The sequence below is a fragment of the Oryctolagus cuniculus genome, chromosome 1 (assembly GCF_964237555.1).
Source record: "Oryctolagus cuniculus chromosome 1, mOryCun1.1, whole genome shotgun sequence".
NCBI classification, from domain to species: Eukaryota; Metazoa; Chordata; class Mammalia; order Lagomorpha; family Leporidae; genus Oryctolagus; species Oryctolagus cuniculus.
Genome location: NC_091432.1, coordinates 94,232,962 through 94,253,931, shown reverse-complemented (window position 1 = coordinate 94,253,931; position 20,970 = coordinate 94,232,962). Strand labels below are relative to the sequence as shown.

At 41.0% G+C, this 20,970-nt stretch overlaps 1 protein-coding gene across 2 annotated transcripts; it reads left to right on the top strand.

Annotated features, from left to right (window-relative positions):
- Window positions 1-7,994: 7,994 nt before the first annotated feature.
- On the top strand, window positions 7,995-20,189 carry MMP7 (matrix metallopeptidase 7). Of its 2 annotated transcripts, XM_002708573.5 has the most exons (6): window positions 7,995-8,149; window positions 11,145-11,371; window positions 11,455-11,612; window positions 13,715-13,843; window positions 15,893-16,054; window positions 19,398-20,189. In XM_002708573.5, the coding sequence occupies exons 1-6, from the start codon at window positions 8,033-8,035 to the stop codon at window positions 19,424-19,426; spliced, it is 822 nt and encodes a 273-aa protein (XP_002708619.1). In that variant the 5' UTR covers window positions 7,995-8,032; the 3' UTR covers window positions 19,427-20,189. The 2 variants fall into 2 exon arrangements, with proteins under 2 accessions (XP_002708619.1, XP_069921052.1); XM_070064951.1 differs by lacking the exon at window positions 13,715-13,843.
- The last annotated feature ends 781 nt before the right edge of the window (window positions 20,190-20,970 follow it).

The window sequence follows — 20,970 nt, the reverse complement described above, 5'->3', positions numbered from 1 at the left end:
TGATCACACTTACGTGAAGTAGCTGGAACAGTCAGTCAGAGACAGAAAGTAGAGTAGAAGGGGTCAGCATTGTGGCGCAGAGGGTTAAGACACGGCCTGTGATGCCAGTATCCCGCATGAGCACTGGTACAAGTCCCAGAAGTTCCACTTCCAACCCAGCTCCCTGGAAAAAGGAGCAAAAGGTGGCTCAAGTCTTTGGGCCCCTGCCACCCACATGGGAGACCCAGATGAAATTCTGAGCTCCTGGCTTCTGCCTGGACCAGCATCAATGGATGAAGATTTTCTCTCTCTCTCTCTCTCTCTCTCTCTCTCTCTCTCTCTCTTCTCTCTTCTCGCTCTTGCTCTCCAGTAATTCTTTCAAATAAATAAGTAAATCTTTGTTTAAAAAAGAAAGTAGAATAGACATTACTAGAGACTTTGGGGAAGAGAAGAGAGCTGTTATTTAGTAGGTACTGGGTTTCTGTTTGAGATAATGGATTCTGGAAATGGACACTGGTGATAGTTTTACAACATTGTAAATGCACTTAATGGGACTGAATTGTACACATAAAATAGTTAAAAATAGTAAAAATTACAATACATATGTTCTACCCTCCCTCTCCAAAAAAAAAAGCAGAGTATTCCTTCTTTAAATGTAAGTCTTTTGCAACCTGTACCTACAGACCAGATCACTCTCATAAGCCTCAGAAGAGATTTTTCCAGCTGAAATCTCAAACTTAGTGTCCAAAAATGATGTCCTTGCTCAATTACAACCAGGTCCCTGAACCATAGGAAAAATCTACTCCTCATTGCTTCTCCTGTAAGCTGCTCTCCATAATAAAAAACCCCACCATCTATTAAGCTCAGAAAATCTCTGCTTCTGTCTTCCTCACTCCTACAAGCAATTACCATCCAAATTTTTATTTTATTTTTGTCAACCCTAGCTTCCATGTATGTCTTAAATTCCCCTCCTCTTTTCTATCCCCACGTGCACAATGTTATTTAGAAACTCAGTCCCCTTCTCTCACCTCCTGTTTGCTTCTCTGCCATCCTTCTAATAGAGAATTATTTCTGCCTCCACCGTCTGTCTTCAAAACAACACTGGCATTTTCTTACATTACAAATCTGATCGTGCTCTGCTTTTCCTTTAAGTGCTCTTTTATGTGCCTTAGGTAAGGTTAAAACTCCCAAAGATTCTAGGCTGGTTCTCAACAACTTGCCCACAACCTCTTTCCAGCTACCTGCTTCTTCAGTGGCTATTGAGAAATGTGTGCTGGGTGAGGCCGGAGAGCTCTGGTCAGTTCTCAAGGGTGGTGCACACATCCACAGCAATACCCAAGTTGGGCGTGGTAGTAGATCTCCTCTATCGTCTCTCTCATCTCCCCCTTCCATGGTGATCAATGTCCAGAGTTAGCCCTCAGTGGGTACAACCCCCACTTACACAGGCATGTATACTGCACAAAGGATCTATATAGTCCTCAGAATGAGCGTGGAGTGCTCTGTAATGACCCACTACAAGCAGTCAGGGAGCTCTGAGCCTCTGACACCAGACCCAGTTATTGCCTGGAGACCAACTACACCCCATGTCCTATATCATGCAGTCACAAAATTCCCACAGTCAGAAGTAGCAGATGATCTACTCTCAGCCTGCAAGCCTGCCCCATCTACAGAGAGAGCAGAGACCTCCCCAGAGCCAGCGACCTATGGGATCTCTGCCTTGGCAGTTTGATCCCCAGAGCCTATGGAAGGTTGAGGGGATGGGAGCACCTCATAGTCCTAAGTAGGGGCCCAGCCCACTGCCAGCCCTCCAGGCCAGACTCAAAGTCAGTGGGGAACACAGATTTTTCCCTGTGGTAAAATCCCCTAGTCGCACCCAAGTGACAGAACTGACGCAGCCTCTACTGATGTCAAGATGGTGCTGTAGGTCACTGGGTGCCCTTGTTGGGGGGCATTGGGAAAAAGAAATGTGCTTTTCCTTCACTGGATTAGGTGGGTACTCGGCCCCCCACTAGTGCTCCAGGCTGGACCTAAAGTCATTGTGGTCAGTAAAGTTCTTCCTCAGACAAGATCACCAGTGGCCTGGGGTGCCGCAGTCTGCTCTCGCCTTGCCCTCAGAAGCTGGCATCTCCTCCAGCCCCCAGCTGTGGGAGTTGTAGTTGGTGTCGCTGCTCCCCTACATGTCCACACTTCCCATGCTGCTCCATGGCTCCCTCCCTCTTCTTTCTGTAGAATTTCCATTGCAAACTTCTCTCTAACTCTCCCTTGGGAATGTACTTCCTCCACTTTTCTTCTGCTATCTTCCCCTGGTCAAAATCAGCACTTCTTTTTTGCATTCAGCCATCTTGGAATTCAGGCATACTTTTTTTAAAGACTATTTTTTAAAGCAATTTTAGTTTCAAAGCAAAATTAAGAGGATGATACAGGAATTTCCCATAGCTGCTCTACCCCTAACCAGGCATAGCCTCCTCCCTTATCAAGATCTCCCATCAGAGTGAGCATTTGTTAAAAATGATGAACCTACACTGACACATCATGATCTCCCTCAGTCCAGAGTTTGCACTAGGACTCAGCCTTAGTGTACATCTGTGGGTGTGGACCAGTGTGTAATGAGGCGTATCTACCATTACAGTATCACACAGAGGACTTCACCACTAAAAATCCTCTGCTTCCATAAACAAGTCTAGTACCTGCTAACACTAACCGATAGAATAAATAAAGGGGAGAGTGATCCAACATGGGAAGTGAGATACTCAGCAGACTCATAGAATGGCGGATGTCCTAAATAGCACTCTGGCCTCAGAATCAGCCCTAAAGGCACTCGGATCTGGCTGAAAAGCCCATGAGAGTATTTCAGGCATGGAAAGCCAAGACACTCTGGCAAAAGATCTCTGTGAGTGAGATCCCAGTGGAAAGAACAGGCCTTCAAAGAAGGAGGTACCTTTCTCTGAAGGGAGGAGAGAACCTCCACTTTGACTATGACCTTGACTAAACAAGATAAGAGTCGGAGAACTCAAGGGGCTTCCATAGCCTTGGAAACTCATGACTGGTGCATAGGGAGATTACTGATGCCATAGACAGGAGTGTCAATTTGTAAAGTCAACAACAGGAGTCACGGTGCACTTACTCCTCATGTAGGATCTCTGTCCTTAATGTGCTGTGTATTGAGATTTAATGCTATAACGAGTACTCAAACAGTATATTTCACTTTGTGTTTCTATGGGGGTGCAAACTGTTGAAATCTTTACTTAATGTATACTAAACTGATCTTCTGTAAAAAAAAAAAAAAAAAAAAAGAAAAAGAAATTATCAATTCCCAACTTGACTCTCACTGGGATTAAACATGACAATAGGTCTGATCTGATTTCATCATCATTTAAAAAAATCATCTATTATTTTTCACTTTATGTTTCTGTGTGGGAGCAAACTGTTGAAATCCTTACTTAATGTATACTAAGCTGATCTTCTGTATATTAAGATAATCAAAAATGAATCTTGATGTGAATGGAAGCGGAGAGGGAGTGGGAAAGGGGAGGGTTGTGGGTGGGAGAGATGGTATGGGGGGGAAGCCGTTGTAATCCATAAGTCGCACTTTGGAAATTTATATTCATTAAATAAAAGATAAAAAATAATCCTCTACTCCACCCATTCCTTCCCCACTCTCTTAGGTCACTCTCAGAACCATTGATCTTTCTACTGTATCTGAATGTTGCTTTTTCTAGAACAGTGTATAGTTGGAATCACATAGTATGTAGCCTTTTCAGATTGCTTCTTTCACTTAACAATATGCATTTAAGGTGGTTCTTTTTTCCCCCATGTCTTTTTGACTCATTTCTTTATATACTGAATGACAAGCCATTGTCTAGATGTACTAGTTATTTATTCACTCATCTATGAAAAGGCATCTTGGTTGCTTCCGCGTTTTAGCCATCATAAATAATAATGCTTTAAACCTCTGTGAGGGTTTTTGTGGTCAAAGGCTTTCATCTCCTTTGGGTAGATGCCAAGCAGCACGATTCCTGGATCTTAGGGTAAGAGGATATTTAGTTTCATAAGAAACTGCCAAAATGTCTTCCAAGGGGGCTGTGTCATTTTGTATTCTCAACCAGAACGTCTTGCATTTGGTATTGTCAGTATTCTGTATTTTGGTCATTCTAATAGGTATGTGGCGATAGACCAGCTTTTTTTTTTTTTAATGAACATAAATTTCCAAAGTACAGCTTATGGATTACAATGGCTTCCCCCACATAACTTCCCTCCCACCCACAATGCTCCCCTCTCCCACTCCCTCTCCCCTTCCATTCACATCAAGATTAATTTTCAATTATCTTTGTATACAGAAGATCAATTTAGCATATATTAAGTAAAGATTTCCATAGTTTACACCCACACAGAAACACAAAGTGTAAAATACTATTTGAGTACTAGTTATAGCATTAATTAAACACCTAGGATTAATTGTGTATTAATTACAGAGTTCAACCAATAGTTTTAAGTAGAACATAAAAAATACTAAAAGGGTAAAGTATTAAGTTCTTTTTTTTTCTTTTTCTTTTTTTTTTGTTTGTTATATAGTTTTTTTTTTATTTAATAAATGTGAATTTACAAAGTGCAACTTGTGTATTGTTGTGGCTCCCCTGCCAAACCTCCCTCCCTCCCGTGCCCCTCCCCTCTCCCACTCCCTCTCCCTTCCCGCCCTTCATCAAGTTTCATTTTCAATTACCTTCATATACCGAAGATCAACTTACTATATACTAAGCAAGGATTTCAACAGGCTGCACTCACACAACCGCACAAGGTATAGGGTATTGTTCGACTAGTAGTGTTGTTTTTAAGTTTCATAGTAAAACACATTAAGGACAGAGATCCTACGAGGGGAGCATGTACCCAGTGACTCCCGTTGTTGATTTAACAATTGGCACTCTTATTTATGATGTCAGCAATCACCCAAGACTCTTGCTATGAGCTGTCTAGGCTATGGAAGCCCCTTGAGTTCACCGACTCTGAACTTGTTTAGTCAAGGCTGTATCACAGTGGAGGTTCCTTCCTCCCTTCAGAGAAAGGCGCCTCCCTCCTTGATGGCCTGTTCCTTCTGCTGGGGTCTTGTTCACCAGGATCTTTCATTTAGATTGTTTTTTGCCACCGTGTCATGGCTTTCCATGCCTGTGAGACTCTCATGGACCTTTTAGCCAGATCTGAATATCCCAAGGGTTGATTCTGAGGCAGGAGTGCTGCCACTCTATGAGTCTGCTGTGTGTCCTGTTTCCCCCGCAGGATCTTTCTCTCCCTTTTAATTCTATCCTTCATTATTTGCTTACATAGACCAGCTTTTTGAATTCACATTTCCATTCTGGCATATGGTTCAGAACATCTTTTGATATGATTATTTGCCAAATATGTGTCTTCTTCAATGAGGAAGAGCTCCATTAAGGTCTTTGGGACATTTTTTAATTGGGTTGTTTGTGTCCCTTTTGCTGATTTTTAAGAGGCCTTTGTGTATTTTTAATAGTAGTCCTTTATCAGATGTATCTTTTGCAAATATTTCCTGACAGTGTGTGACTTGTCTCATTTTCCTGAGAGAATGCCTATTAATTTTAATTAAATGCAAAGATCATTGAAAATCTCATGTAACTTCTCTGTTATCTGGACTAACTTTGGTTCTAAACATTCATTTATTTTAGAATCATTTATTGTGCACCTGTTATACTTACTAAAGATCCCAAGTACTCAATTACAGTGGACTGTGACTACTCAGAATCAAAGCATCTGTATAATAACAGCAAATTGAATTCATTGAGTTTACTTTTGTTGATACACAGCATCCAATCACCAAATAATTTAAGAGATATCTGAGAATTAAATTTTTCAGCTCTAGCATATTTGGAGTGTCTCCTTTGATATATTGTAGTTATAAGCCATGGTGCACTCTCAAGAAATGTTTACAATAATGAAGAAGATAAACCTATTATAAAATAAATAGGCAGTGCAGTATGATGGAAAAAGCACTGGACTGAGAGTCACGACTGCTACGAACTAGCTGTATGACTTTGGAGAAATAAGTTCATCAGTCACCTTGACCTCAATTGCAACTTTGGTAAAAATAAAGTGATTAGGCTAGAATCTCTAGACAGTAACTACTTAATTGCTATTTGTACAATAACCATTATGAGTATTGAGGGTTAGTGCAGCCCTACTTTTGGCTGGATAGCAACTATAGTCAGAGTGATTGGAAGAAAAAGATTGGATATTTCCAAACTGACTTTCTAACTTGGAAGAAACGTGTTATAATGTAAAGGAAAACAGGATAAATAGAGCAGTGAACAATCAAGCCCATGCTTGAAGATTTTTGCTTGGTATTTTTTCATGTACTTCAAAATTATTTAGGAGCAGTATTAATTAATTAATTAATAATTAATTAATATAATTAATTAAATAAATAACCTGATTAAATGGAGGGGTTTTTGTTAATTTATGTATTTATTTGAAATTCAAATCTACAGAGAGATAGGGAGAGAGAGACAGAGAGAGAGCGAAAGAGAGAAAGAGAGAGAGAATCTTCCAATCTGTTGGTTCACTTCCCAGATGGCTGCAGTGGCCAAGGCTGAGCCAGGCAGAAGCCAGGCACCAAGAGCTTCTTCTGGGTCTCCATGTGGTTGTCAAGGGCCCGAGCACTTGGACCATCTTCCACTTTTTTTGCCAGGCCATTAGCAGGGAGCTGGATTGGAAGTGGAGCAGCCAAGATCCAAACCATTGCCATATAGAATGCCAGCATTGCAGGGAGTGGCTTTACCTGCAATGCCACAACACCTAAATGGAGGGTTTTTTTTTTTTAAAGATTTATTTTATTTGAAAGACAGATATAAGGATGGGGGGGTAGAAAAGAGAGAGAGAGGTCTTCAATCTTCTGATTGCTGGTTCATTACCCTAATGGATGCAATTGCCAATGTCGGTGGCAGAAAGCCACAAGTACTTGGGCCATCCTCTGCTGCCTTCCTAGGCATATTAGCAATGAGCTGGATGGGAAGCAGAGCAACCAGGACTCGGACCTGAGCACATCTCAGACAGCAGCTTAGCACTCTACACCACAATGCTGTGTCTCTAAATGGAGGTTTAAAGAAAGGATGGGGCCAGCGCTGTGGCATAGTGGGTAAAGCTGCTGCCTGCAGTGCCAGCATCCCATATGGGTGCTAGTTCGAGTCTGGTAGCACTTCCATCCAGCTCTCTGCTATGGCCTGGGAGAGGAGTGGAAAATGGCCCAAGTCCTTGGGCCCCTGCACCCATGTGCAAGACCCGGAGGAAGTTCCTGACTCCTGCCTTTGGATCGGCACAGCTCTGGCCATTGCGGCCATCTAGGGAGTGAACCAGTGGATATAAGACCTCTCTCTCTCTGACTCTGCCTCTCTGTAACTCTGACTTTCAAATAAATAAATAAAATCTTTAAAAAACAAAAGGAACGAAGAGAGGGAGGGAGGATATATCAGTACTCCCCTGAGATGCCTAGAAGCTCTGCTCTGTGGTGACTGCATCCCATCCCGTTAGAGCACTGCCATCAGCCACTCCTGCCATTTTTCACTCTAAAAAGAACAGGATGGTGATACTCTATTTCCTGTCTTGGCTGACATTCTAGTATTCACTTAATAGTTGTTTGATTATGTATATGCTTTGTGCACTTTCTACACATCTGAACATTTTTTTAAAATTATTTTAAGGTACATACGGCACTAATGTCCTAAGTGATACACCACAAAATTTTTAAATTGAGAAGATCTGTGCGAGTACTAATTTGATTCTGGCAAGTAAAATACATTTTCTGATGGATTTAATTTATAAAGCAGACAGGAAAGAATCCTTTGAAGGACAAATACCTTGTGTGCCTCCGGCCAACAAGGACACAATACTTCCTCATTGTTGATCATGAAAAATAACACATACTTTCTAAAAAATAACATTCCAGTGAGTCACCTATTTCCACACGCAGGGCTGAGAAACCCTATAAATTTCTCCCACCGCTAGCAGAAACCACCACACCAACCATAGGTCAGAGAAAATCATCCTGATGGCAGCTTTGCAGCTTTTCCTGCTGGGTGCTGTGTGTCTGCTGTCCAGCAGCCTGGCCCTGCCTCTGCTCCAGGAGGCAGGAGGCATGAAGGAGCCACAGTGGGAACAGGCTCAGGTATGTCACGGTCCACTCACCCAGGGCTCTGTGGTCTCACCATCAGCACTAGATGTGTGTGTTCCAGTTACTTCTCCTTCCATGTTCGTTTTGGCAATGAGTTTTCTTTTTTAAGATGTATCTATTTATTTATTTGAAAGGGAGGGAAAGAGAGAGAGAGAGAGAGAGAGAGAGCGAGCAATCTTCCATTTTGTGGTTCACTTCCTAAATGTCAGCAACATCCAGGACTGGTCCAGACTGAAGGCAGGAGCAAGGGACTCCATCTGCATCTCCCAACTGGGTGGCAAGAACTCAAGTCCTTGAGCCATCTGCCTGCCTCCTTGGTGCATTAGTAGGGAGCTGGACTGCAAGTGGAGTAGTTGAGACCCAGACTTACACTCCATTATAGGATGCAGACCTGGGGCTGGCGCTGTGGTACAGTGGGTTAAAGCCCTGGGCTGAAGCACTGGCATCCCATATAGGCACCGGTTCGAGATCTGGCTGCTCCACTTCTGATCCAGCTCTCTGCTATGGCCTGGGAAAGCAGTAGAAGATAGTCCAAGTCCTTGGGCCTCTGCACTCATATGGGAGACCCGGAAGAATCTCCTGGCTCCTGGCTTTGGATCGGCGCAGCTCCGGCCATTGTGGCCAATTGGGGAGTGAACCATCGGAAGGAAGACCACTCTCTCTCCCTCTCTCTCTGCCTCTCCTTTTCTCTCTGTGTAACTCTGACTTTCAAATAAATAAGTAAATCTTAAAAAAAAAAAAAAAAAAGGATGCAGACTTAACCCCACTGTACCACAATGCTAGCCCCTGAACTTTTTTGTTAACTTTTCTGAATATAAAGGCACTATGTGTTTTTGTCAAGTAGCCATTATAACCTGCCCAATCTGGGCTGGAGTTTGAGTTCTTCCGTTCCCTATGTAGATTGACCTGGGAATGTTATTAAAGTTCTCTAAGCTTCAGTTTTCTAATTGGGAAGTTGGAAGTAGTGATGCTAATCAATCAACTGGAAGAGTAGTAAAGCACTTAACACTTAGCACCTGAAACATTGTTCCTTCTCAATAAATTGAAATTGTATTATTATCTATCGCTACTTGACAGTCTTTTCATAAAGTGCACAGAGTGTGTCTCTTAAGGTGGGGACTTCTTGTAGTGGAGAGAGTTGAAGTCCAAAGACATGAGTAGAGGTGACCGTTTTTCTAAAACCAATGATGCTAAATAAGGCATCAGTTTCTGTCTCTTTTTTCCCTTTGTGTCCAATGGAAATAATAATACTGTGTGTTTGCTACCTCACAGGATTATTCTTGTGAATACATGAGGTGATAAGACCAACAAGAGTACTTCAAAAATTTATGGAAAAGTGGAATGAAAAGATAAGTTTGTTCTAGTTCTAATGCAAAAAGAATTTTGAAATCCTTGCATGGTTTTTTCATAATGAAACTTTTTGATGACTTCTCATATGCAGCAATTACAGATTACAAAGTGCTTTTATATACACTATGTAATTAACCTTTAACTTATCCTGATAAAAAGGAGTTAGGTTGATTTACATAGTTGCTAGCAGAGGGTATAGGAATCAAGGACAAGTTTCTCTGGCTCAAAAATTATTTTCTTTCCAATATATTTCTTAACAAGCAATATAATAAGTGTAGGTAGTTACTATCTGATAAAATAATTGGATGGTAACTCATAAGTATTGTTTATAAATTTAAGCCTTAAGTATAAGAAAAATCATTTTACCTCTGATTAACTCAGACTTTTAGGAAGTCGCAATAATACAAGGGGGTCTTCAACAAGGTTGTAGAAAAGGCTTATATTGAAAAACTATGTATGGATTTTGAAACTTTTTGCATCAAAATAAACATCTTTTAATTCCATCTTTCCACAGAATGTCTAAAATGCTTTCATATGTTAGCCTTAGAAAATTACTAGACATAAGAAATCACTAATATTTTACAGTTCCCTCCAAACACGCAATGTGTATGGTAAGGGCTACAGCTCTTTTTTTTTTGTCCCGGAAACAGGACATTTGCAGGAGCTTTTGTCTCTACTTAGTGTGCAGGTGGTCAGCACGATAGAAGTCAGCTAGGTGTAATGGAAGCCAGGCTGAGGCAGCTCAGGTGCACAGAGAGATTGCATCCAGATAGGGCCTTTGTAAAGTCTGTAGCTCTGGAAGAGATGAAATAGATCACTTAAATAAGCAATTAATCCCTGATGAGCAATAAATATTTATTATATTGAATGAAACCCAAGCATTGGTAACAATAAAGAAATCGGCATTTATTTATTGGGGCTGTTGGATTCCTATCCTCATATCCAGACACTAGGATCTAAGAAATTCCCAGGAACCCAGCTGTACAGGGGACAGACCCAGGAGCCCTGCTTCATCCTGCAGCTTCCCAACGTGGATTTTCTAGGGATGTAATACTGGAAAGAGAGAAAAGGAATCAGAAGTCAGGAAACTCAGGTCCAGCTCTGCTACTACTTCACAGAGTGAAGCTAGACAAAGCATTTAGCTACTATGAGCTTTGATTTCTCCACCTGGACAATTAAATCAAGTAATTATGCTAATCATTTCCTGGTATCCTTTTCCAGGACTAAAACTGTAAGACCCTTTATCCTTTCTCCGGGTGTAGATCGCAGGATCTCAGGTGGGGCTGGTTGACTTCAGCTCTCCCTCCCACACAGTGTTGTGACCCACACAGTGTTGCTCTTGGAGACACACTAGGAAACTCTCCTGATTGTTCCTACAAACACATCTAGGCTTTATAAAGTGTACAGTGTGCTTCTCCTCAAAACATTTACTGAGACCAAAGAAGAATTGAGGATTTTTTTCTCTTTAACTCATGAAATGGCATGTCAGGGCTTCATTATCAATATCAAATATTCTCATTAATACATATGTATTTTACTCAGTTACTATATAATTGTTCCATCCTCAACTTGCTGTTTGAATCCACAGGCACAGAAGCAGTAAGCACAAACTACAGATTCATTACTCTCTTTTCAATAGGACTATCTCAAGAGATTTTATTTTCATGGCTTGAAATCAAAGGAAGTCGATAGCTTAGAAACCAGACTGAAGGAGATGCAGAAGTTCTTTGGCCTGCCTATAACTGGAAGGTTAAACTCCCACCTCATAGAAATAATGCATAAGCCCAGATGTGGTGTACCAGATGTTACAGAATACTCACCACTCCCAAGCAGCCCGAAGTGGACTTCCAGAGTAGTCACCTACAGGTTAGTTTTACTTTGGCTCATTTTGGCAAAAATAATAAAGCTCTTTTCCTAAGAGATCAAATATTGTTTTCTTGTTGCCATAGGATCGTGTCATATCCATTTCCTACTCAAAATTTATCACCTGTCAGAGTGGACCAAATAGTGGCAAAGGCTTTCAACTTGTGGAGCAAAGAGATTCCACTGCATTTCAAGAGACTCCGGTTGGGAATTGCTGATATCATGATTGGCTTTGCCAGAGGAGGTAAGGAAGATTCCTATCGACTATTTTATTTCTTCATTGTTGATATCAGTTGTCTCTTCTTTTCAGGATTTAAAATCTTTAATACATTTTTGTGTGTGCATGTGTGAGGTTACTTCAAAAAGTTTGTGGAAAGATGAAATTAAAAGATAAGTTTAGAAATAGGTGTTTCCTGCAACAGTTAAGAAGCCACTTGGGATGCTCACATCCTATTTCTGAGTATCTGGGTTCAAGTTCTGGTTCTTCTCTCCATTCTAGTTTCCTGCTAATGCATACCCTGGGAGACAGCAAGTGTTGGCTGAAGTAGTTGGGACACTGCCACCCACCTGGGAGATTCAGATTTACTTCCTGGCTGTTGTAGACATTTGAGGGGTGACTCACTCTCACATACACACATGCTCTACCTTTCGAATAAATAAAATAATGAAGCTTAAAATTATTTAAAAGATAAACTTATTTTCGTGCAGAAAATATTTGAACCGTGCATTATTTTTGCATGATAGGCATTTTCCATGAAACTTCCAAAGGCTTCTTATAGGCACAGCTTTCAAAAATCTTTTGCATCAATATAAATTTGTCTTTTAATTTCATTTTTCCACAGACTTTTTGAAGTATCCTCATATTTTGCAATATTATTATAATTTTTTCTAGTCTGTTAACTTAGAGCAACTTTTTATAGCAGGAGTTGGCAAGCCACAATTCATGATCCAAATCCAGCCCACCATCTGTTTTTGTAAATAAAGTTTTATTGGAACAGAGCCATGATCCTTCATTTAGCTGTGTCTATTACCACTTTCAGAGAGGGTACAGTTGTGGCAGATATCATCAAGTCCACAAAGTTACTTGTTATCTGCCCTTTACAAAAAAAGTATGCCAACTCCTATTTTATAGCATGATTCAGTTTAAAGTATTTCTACTAATATCAACAGTAAACCAGGAAAAAGGGCTACAGCTCCCAAAGGTCTTAAGTGACCCCCAAGAAGTAGGACAGTGTCTTTGGCTTGTTGCCAGTACTCTCATTAGCAACAAAGTAGAGCTCCCACACTTGTGTAGTGAAGACTTACGGAGACAATACACATACACTAGAGTTTCATGGTACAAATCTGGAGAAAAATATTGTTAATTTTGGTCTCTTCTTATATGGAACCACCCAAGTACTATGAATTTAGCTGACATTTCTACTTGAGCCTATAATATTAACGACACCAAAGAAAAATGTCACAGAAAGCACTAATCACAGAACACATTTTTAAAGACCAGGACAGACTAGATGCAGACTGATACCAATTTGAAGATAAATAACCCTGTGTCACCAATAAGACTATCAAAATCCCCTTTAGAGATGTTTAGCATGGTTCTCCCAGGGACTGTTTATAAAAATCAGTTCAATTTTTAAGAAACAAAATATGAAGTAGTTTACAAATCACTTTCCAGATGCAATGCTCATCATCACTCTTCCTCCTGTCACTATCTGACCAAGCAAAGTGATTGAATTGAACAAACACTTTAATGCAGCCATACATTAGATAGCAATGCATTTAAATCCATCATCCAGTAAGCCTTCAATAGTGGTGGTCATCAGTGTTTGCCAAAGACGAGTGCCTGTGCTAAATAAGCACCTAAACCATGCTGGCTCTGCGCTTGGCTGCTTGATTGTACAAATGATGTTGATGACTTGCACTGGGCTCCTCTTTTTTTAATATTTATTTATTTATTTATTTTGAAATAGTATGAGAGAGAAAGAGATCTTCCATCCACTGGTTCACTCCCCAGATGGGTGTAATAGCCAGGACTGAGCCAAGCCAAAGTCAGGAGCCAGGAGCTTCTTTCAGGTCTCCCATGTGGATGGTAGGGGCCAAGTACTTGAACCTTCTTCTACTGCTTATCCCAGGCAATGAGCAGGCAGCTGGATCAGAAGTGAAGCAGCCAGTACACAAACCAGTACCCCTATGGGATGCTGGCATCACAGGCAGTGGCTTTATCTGCCACGCCACAACACAAGTCCCTGGGTAGCTCTTTCTAGATTCGATAATCATATAAACTGAAAATATACTAATTAGAGAAAAATTCAGTCACTAAGCGCAATCACCCCCATTTTCTTGCAGCTCACGGGGACGCTAGCCCCTTTGATGGACCAGGAAACACACTGGCTCACGCCTTCCCACCTGGGCCCGGCCTTGGAGGAGATGCTCACTTTGATAAGGATGAACACTGGACCGACGGTAGCAGTTTAGGTACAGCATCCAACGTCTCTTGTACCTTTGCAAAATCCTGGTATTAGATCAAATTTAATTTAGTAATTGCTTTAGTTTATAAGAATTACTGAACCCTTGCTAAGTGCCCACCATTTTATATATAAAATATATATATATGTATACTTTAAATACTCTATCTCACATAACGTACTCATAATGCAGTATATAGAGATAAGGAAAGCTCAGTCTTTGGAGTCCAGCAGCACCGGGTTCGATGTGCTGAACTTCTGCAATGACTTCCTGTGTATCCTTGGGCACATTATTTGACCTCACTGAACCTCAGTTTCCTCATCTGTGAAATGGAACTATTACTATGTCCCAAATCAAGGGTTGATGCTTAAATTAAATTAGATTATGTAGATACAGTAGTTAACACAGTGCTTGGACTATATTAATAGTTCAATAAATTATAGTCATTTCTTCATATTTCCCAAAAATAAGTGTCTCAAATAGAGGAGGAAGGGAGAGCAAGGACTATTGCTATGCAAGAGTTATGTACAATATTGGAATTATATCCACCTGTTCAAAAAGAACTAGTTCCATGACTCAGCCGATCATGTTCATCACTTAACAAAGTAAGGCATTATAGAACATCAAAGAACTAATTGTGAGGCATTCTGGTTTAAATAATTCTAATTAGAGACCGTTGTTTTATTGTTATTTATTTGTGAGGTGGAGAAATAGAGAGAAACCTCCCATCTGTTGGTTTTCTCCCCAAATGCCAAAAACAGAGACGCCTGGGTCAAACCATAGCCAGGAATTCAATCTGAGTCTCACAGAAAGGTGGCAGGGACCCAAGTACTGGGGCCACCACCTGCTGCCTCCCATGGTGCACACTCTCAGGAAGCTGGACCCAGGAGCACAGGCAGGGTTCAAACCCAGGTCCTCTGTCCCATACAGGATTTGCACCTTCCAAGAGGCATCATAACCACCAGGCCAAACAGTGACTCTTAGAGACAATTGTTTTTAAAGAAAAGAAAAAGAAAAGGCTGCTAACTGGCCCTGAAAGACAAACTAGTCCTTATGTTTGGCAAAGGGAATCTAATAGAATTTGAACGAAGTAGTGATGCCTTGCTGTGAGTATGTAGCCTATGTAAAATTGTGATGCATCTCCCTTTTGCATCCTGCATAGTGTTCTCATTCTCTCTTTCCACTCACAATAAATTAAAGGCAGCTTCATTCAGTCTAATGCAACACAACCAGAGCCCTGGAGACTCCTCAGACTCACAGGCTCACGCCTTCCCCCTTACCTGTAAAGCCTTTCTGTAAGTCTGAAAGAAAGAGAGAAAAAAAGAACATATGGAGGTATTTCAAAAGGTTCATGGAAAGTGGAATTTAAAGATTAGTTTATTTTGGTGTTACAAATTTTGAAATCCATGCCTGCTTTCAGAATGGACATTTTCCATGAACGTACTGAAGGTCCCTCATATGTAATATGATTTCATGAATCAAAATCAAACACAAACCCAGTGTTGCCTGGGGCTCCTGCCTTTCAGTCTTGGCTTTCTCAAAGTCAACTTTCTCTCTTCTGACATTCAGAGTCACTATTATTTATTGAATAGCCATTATTTTCTAGGTTTTGGGAAATATAATTATGACACATCTCCAGGTTAGGAATTCTTGCCTCTGTTCAACAGATGAGGAATTGAGACCCAGCAATGTTAATTATTATACCCAGTGTGGTCCAACTAGGAAGTACAGAGCTATGTTTCAAGCCCTGGTCTTAATGCTTTCAAAGCTTTTGCTTTCCACTATAGAGCATGATAGCCTGGGTGATTACATTAGAAGTAAGGAGGTACAAAAAATCATTGTTTTCAGAAATAGAAATGGTGACGAGTTGAAAGCATTATTATTCTGATTCTCCATCTCACTCCTCCCCATTTTTGAAGGCCCAAAAACAAGTAAACCATGGGGAATTGAAAGTTGGGTTTTATATTATTATATTACATATGTTGCATATTAAATAAGGTATTATAGTATTCACATAGCTATTTTTGTAGTTACTCTATGTCCTGTCTTTGATTATAGGAATTAACTTTCTGTACGTGGCAACTCATGAACTTGGCCATTCTTTGGGTCTGGATCATTCCTCAGATCCAAATGCTGTGATGTATCCAACCTATGAACATGTGGATTCCCAAAATTTCAAACTTGGACAGGATGATATTGAAGGCATTCAGAAGCTATATGGTAATATTTATGATTTCAAATAAGGGACAATTCACATTTTCTCTTTAGACTAGACCTGGAAGAGAAAGACTGTGAATGGGCATCTACATAGAAAACCACACTGGAACTTACATCTAAAAGTCAATTGAGGGGGGAAATATGGGACCCTAATAGTAGAAATTTAAATAAGTTACTTTATACTACAAGGATGCTGATTTTAGGTTTCAGCAAGACAGCAACATGTGGGGAAATTACAAAATAACACTAAAGGTTGTTTTATATATTTTAAAGTTATTTTACTTTAATTTTTATTTGAAAGGCAGATAGAAAAAAGAGAGAGAGATCTACCATCCACTGATTGACTCCCCAGATGCCCACAAAAGGCCAAGCTGAAGCCAGGAGCCTGTAACTAGATCTGCGTCTCCCACTTGTGTGGCAGGACTCAAATACTTGAGCCATCACCTGCAGCCTCCCAGCATGTACATCAGCAGGAACCTGAACCCGAAGCAGGCATTCCGATCTGGGATGTGGGCATCCCGAGCCACCTCCTAACTACTATACCATACACCTGCCCCTCAAGATTCTTTTCTAGCTGCCACCAGCTGCTCTTCCTAACTCAATTCAAATGTTGTAGGAGAGACCAAAGGAACTTGGACCTTCCTCCATGGAAGCTCACTCTAACACATGATTTAAAATGACCCAAATTTTATTGCTGATATATACCTGTGAAGAAAGGGGTTAACTATGGATAACAATTGCTAGTAACTGCCTGTCGCTATGCTTAGGAAAACCCCATAACCCAATCTACACTTTTGTCTTACTCAAGTTCCATATTCAGTTGAAGAAAATATGCTGACCTGTAGTTGCTTGATCAAGTCTTTCAGAAATAGTATTTGATAAAGGAATCAAAGGACAAGATATAAAGGTATAGGTATAGGTATAGGTATAGGTATAGGTATAGGTATAGAGATAGAGATAGAGATAGAGATAGAGATAGAGATAGAGATAGAGATAGAGGAGATAGAGATATCTCCTTGGATAAAGATGAGAAAAATAAGGTTCAAAGAGTCTAGGTGAATTGTCTGCCATCATGTAGCTGCCAGGTACTTAAACAATGATTCCAAGTCAGGGCTGTGTGACTTCATACTCTTTCTTCCACATATCCTTGTCTACCACTATCTAGTAAGCATTTAAAAGCAGTCTGGAAGTGGGTGCTGTGGCACAGCAGATTGAGTTGCCACTTGGGACACCCAAATCCCATGTTGGGGTAGCTGGGATCAGCTCCCACCCCTGCTTCCAACCAAACTCCCTGCTAATGCATCTGGGAAGAAGCAGATGATGGCCGAGATACTTGGGTTCCTGCCACACATGTGGGAGACCTGAAAGGAGTTCCTGGATCCTGGCTTCAACCTGGCCCAGCCTGGCATATTGCAGGCATTTTAGGAGTAAACTAACAGACCGAAGATCTCTCTCAGCGCATCTCTCCCTCTTTCTCTCTGTCACTCTGCCTTTCAAAAATATGAATGTTAAATAAATAGAAGTTGGAAAAGAAAGCATATAATGACATGCTTAAATTGGAAGATATAGCTAACTCTGTCGCTCCCCGTCTTCGTGGAGGAACGACACAGGACCCTGCGCTGTTCTTTTGTCTGCTCGGCCCTCCCCGGGTTTGCTGCTGGTTCTTCCTGGGTTGGCTACCGACCCTTCCACCTCCGTGGAAGGGCGGTTCCCCCTAGCCACTTTCCCCACTTCCGCGGGGGAGCGGCATACCGCCGGCCAGCTCTCTCGGGGGCTGCACAGGTGTTCCTTCAGATAGATGTTCCTGGTGCATGTTGTCTCTCTCCTCCTTTATAGTCCTCTTCCGCCAATCCCAACTCGGCTGCCCACACGCCGAGTACGCTGCTCTCCTCCAATCAGGAGCAGGATCAGCTCCTGGAGGTCATCACTCAAGTTGGCAAGAGGCAGCTGCGTAGAAGCTGTTTTCTCCTCTCCCAGCGCCATATTGTGGGAGAGCAGATGCATAGAATAAGTCTTAATTCCAGTAACTCAGTCCAGTCCGGGTTGCTCCCCACAAACTCTGTGCAGCAAAATATCAGGATGGTAAGAAGACACTGCAAGAATACACAGGAGGCTCTGAATGATCCAAGAGCAATGAAATTGCTCCCCTAATATTGATCACTGTCTCTGGGGGAAAATCATCCCTATAGGATGATGAATTTAAGCTATCAGTTGAATCAATAATTTACTACAAATCAGCATTTCCCAAATTGTGTTCCCAAAATGGCAGTCCTTCAAGGCAATTCTCAAAAATCATGTCACAGAGAAAAAAACTTCAATAAATGCCACCAAATGTGTGTCAGGTTCACAGACTATTTAACAGAACTGAACAAACACTGTTTAACTCAGTGTTTCATAAACTACAATCCTTTTAATGAAACACTCATTGAGATGCACAAAATAACATTTTGAAGAACACATTTTGAAAATGATATTAATTGCACATTCAAGATCCAACTTAAAGAGCTGCTGCTTCCAAAGACTTACAAAAATACTATTCCTGATAAAGTTATCACCAGAGAAACAGAAAATACTCCCTCCCCTTATTTAAAACATTGGGACTCACAGAATACTCTACAGCATTCTATAACTATCTTAGCACCTTAAGAAAAATATATGGGACTATAGAAAATTCTTCTGAAGCAGACAATTGAAAACAAGAAAACACACCAGTGCATTAAATCCTCAAGTATTAGAAAAAGAACTTGCCCTAGTCATAGTTGGGAAGAAGTAATTTATGGGCAAATTAAAATATGATTTTTATTATGTAGGTTATAAATTTAGGGAGTTCATTATGCCAAAATGTAATATGAGCAGAAAACATAGATTTTTTAAATTCTGTAAAACTCATGGATGCAAAGTTCTCAATGATCTTTTAAGAATAAGAATAAGAATAAGAATAAGAATAAGAATAAGAATAACAGCTAAAATGTATTGAGTACTTACAGTGGACCAAGCCCTTCACAGTAACTCTTTGAATGCAGTGATCCAATCAGATTTTACTATTCTCATTTTACAGATTGGTAACCAGCTCCAAGAGAGGTTACGTAGCTCCAAGGTCACACAGCTGGGAAAAGAGAGGAGACAGGATGCAAAGGTGGTCTGGGCCCCAGGGCCCACACCCTAGCTAATATCGACCTCTTAGTCTTTGGAGGTTGTTCTTTAGAATCTTTGTCCCAGGCAAAGATAGTTGGGGTGAGTGAACGACAGGTTATACATACTGTGACATTTCTTGTTTGTATAGACTTAAAATGATTTCTCTGCCTTTTATACCAAGTCAGAATATTCTTATTTTCCTTCCTAACAGGGGAGAGAAGTGATTCAAGGAAGAGATAGAAACTTCAGGGAGAACTTCCAATCGTTCAATGGGTTCTACATCAGTGTTCCCCAACCAAAAGTAAAAAACATCATTCCTGCACTCCACTTAGCACTTAGTTCATTCTTTCTTGGATGGCAGTGGGTTTTGCATGTCTTTCACTCTGAGGATAAACTCCTTTATGGAATGACTGTGCCTTTACACATGTATGACTCTTATCTAGCAACTTGCAATGAGTAGATGTCAATTAATGTAATATGCACAATGAAGTAAAATTTTTATTCTCTAGAGAAATTCGTATGGGAGCACTTTTCTGTCGCTAGAGAAAACATGCTATTCACTGAATCAAAGACTAGAACAAAAAATCACTGCATTATTTTGGGTTCTTCAGTTGCACCTCATCCTAGCACGAAACAGGGAATGTGGAAGTCCCACCTGCTTAATTGTTTATTTGTGTAGCCCAAAGTTATACTAACTTGCCTTTATCCTTTCGGGTCAGCTGTCACCATGGTCACTGGGGAAGTCCAGTTCTTCCCATAAAATGTGAATTCCCAAGGACTTACAGCCTCGTAGTCACTTCCAGCTGGTGGTTTCACTGCGTGTCTCCTGCCACAGCTGCTGTCTGGATTCCCTTGCTTCTGCCCTGTCCCAACCCAGACTTCCATCTTACCCCCTTGTCCTTGACTTTCTCCAGAGTGGTCCTGTAACTGTAGGTGTTGCTGAAGATTTGCAGCAGAGGGATTTTACATTGTACAAGGACAATAAAATTGAACAAAACTAGAATTGGATCGTATTCCCAGTTTTCAAACTCTTCACCGAGCTCAACATCAGGAATTTCTCATTGGCCCCTAGCTCTGCAGGTGGCTGCTCCCTACCACACCTGTCCCCAATCCCCACCCCCATCTCTAGCCCCCATTCCTTCTGCCTGCCCCGGAAACCCTAGCAGCTCTGGCTCTCTCATTCCATACCTAGTCTCGGTAATGTGTTTCTGTGGGTGAAGCATTCTCAGCACAGGGCTTAACCTTCTAGCATGACACCGGGCTGGCAAAGCTTTCACCATTTCACTCTCCTTTCTTCCATATCCCCACTCTTTCCATACCCATGCATCTTTTTTGCTGCAAAATAGAGGGATGAGCCATTGAAATTTGCTTTCTTAGTTTTATAAAGCAGTCCCTCACACACCTCCTGAAAAGATGCATTCATTGTTTTCACATACAGCCTTTTTTTTTTTCACCAAAGACACATCACTATCCCCCAGCTCCGATTTACTAACACAGCCACTGGGAAGCCATCCTAGAGACAGAGCAAATGACAGGAGGATCTACACCCAAGCAAATATGAAGTATATGTGAACAGGAGTTCAAAGGCCCTCCGAAAACATAAGGGAATCTTTTTATAAGGTTAGAATGATGAGGAAGTTACAACTCTTCGAATTCAGGATCTATATTTTATAGATGACAAAACAAACCAAGAGAAGTTCAGTGATTCTCACAAAGTTCACAGTAAGCAAATGTAGCTGTGGTTTAGGCATATTTTTGCTTGTGTAATTGGGGGCAGCAGGAGG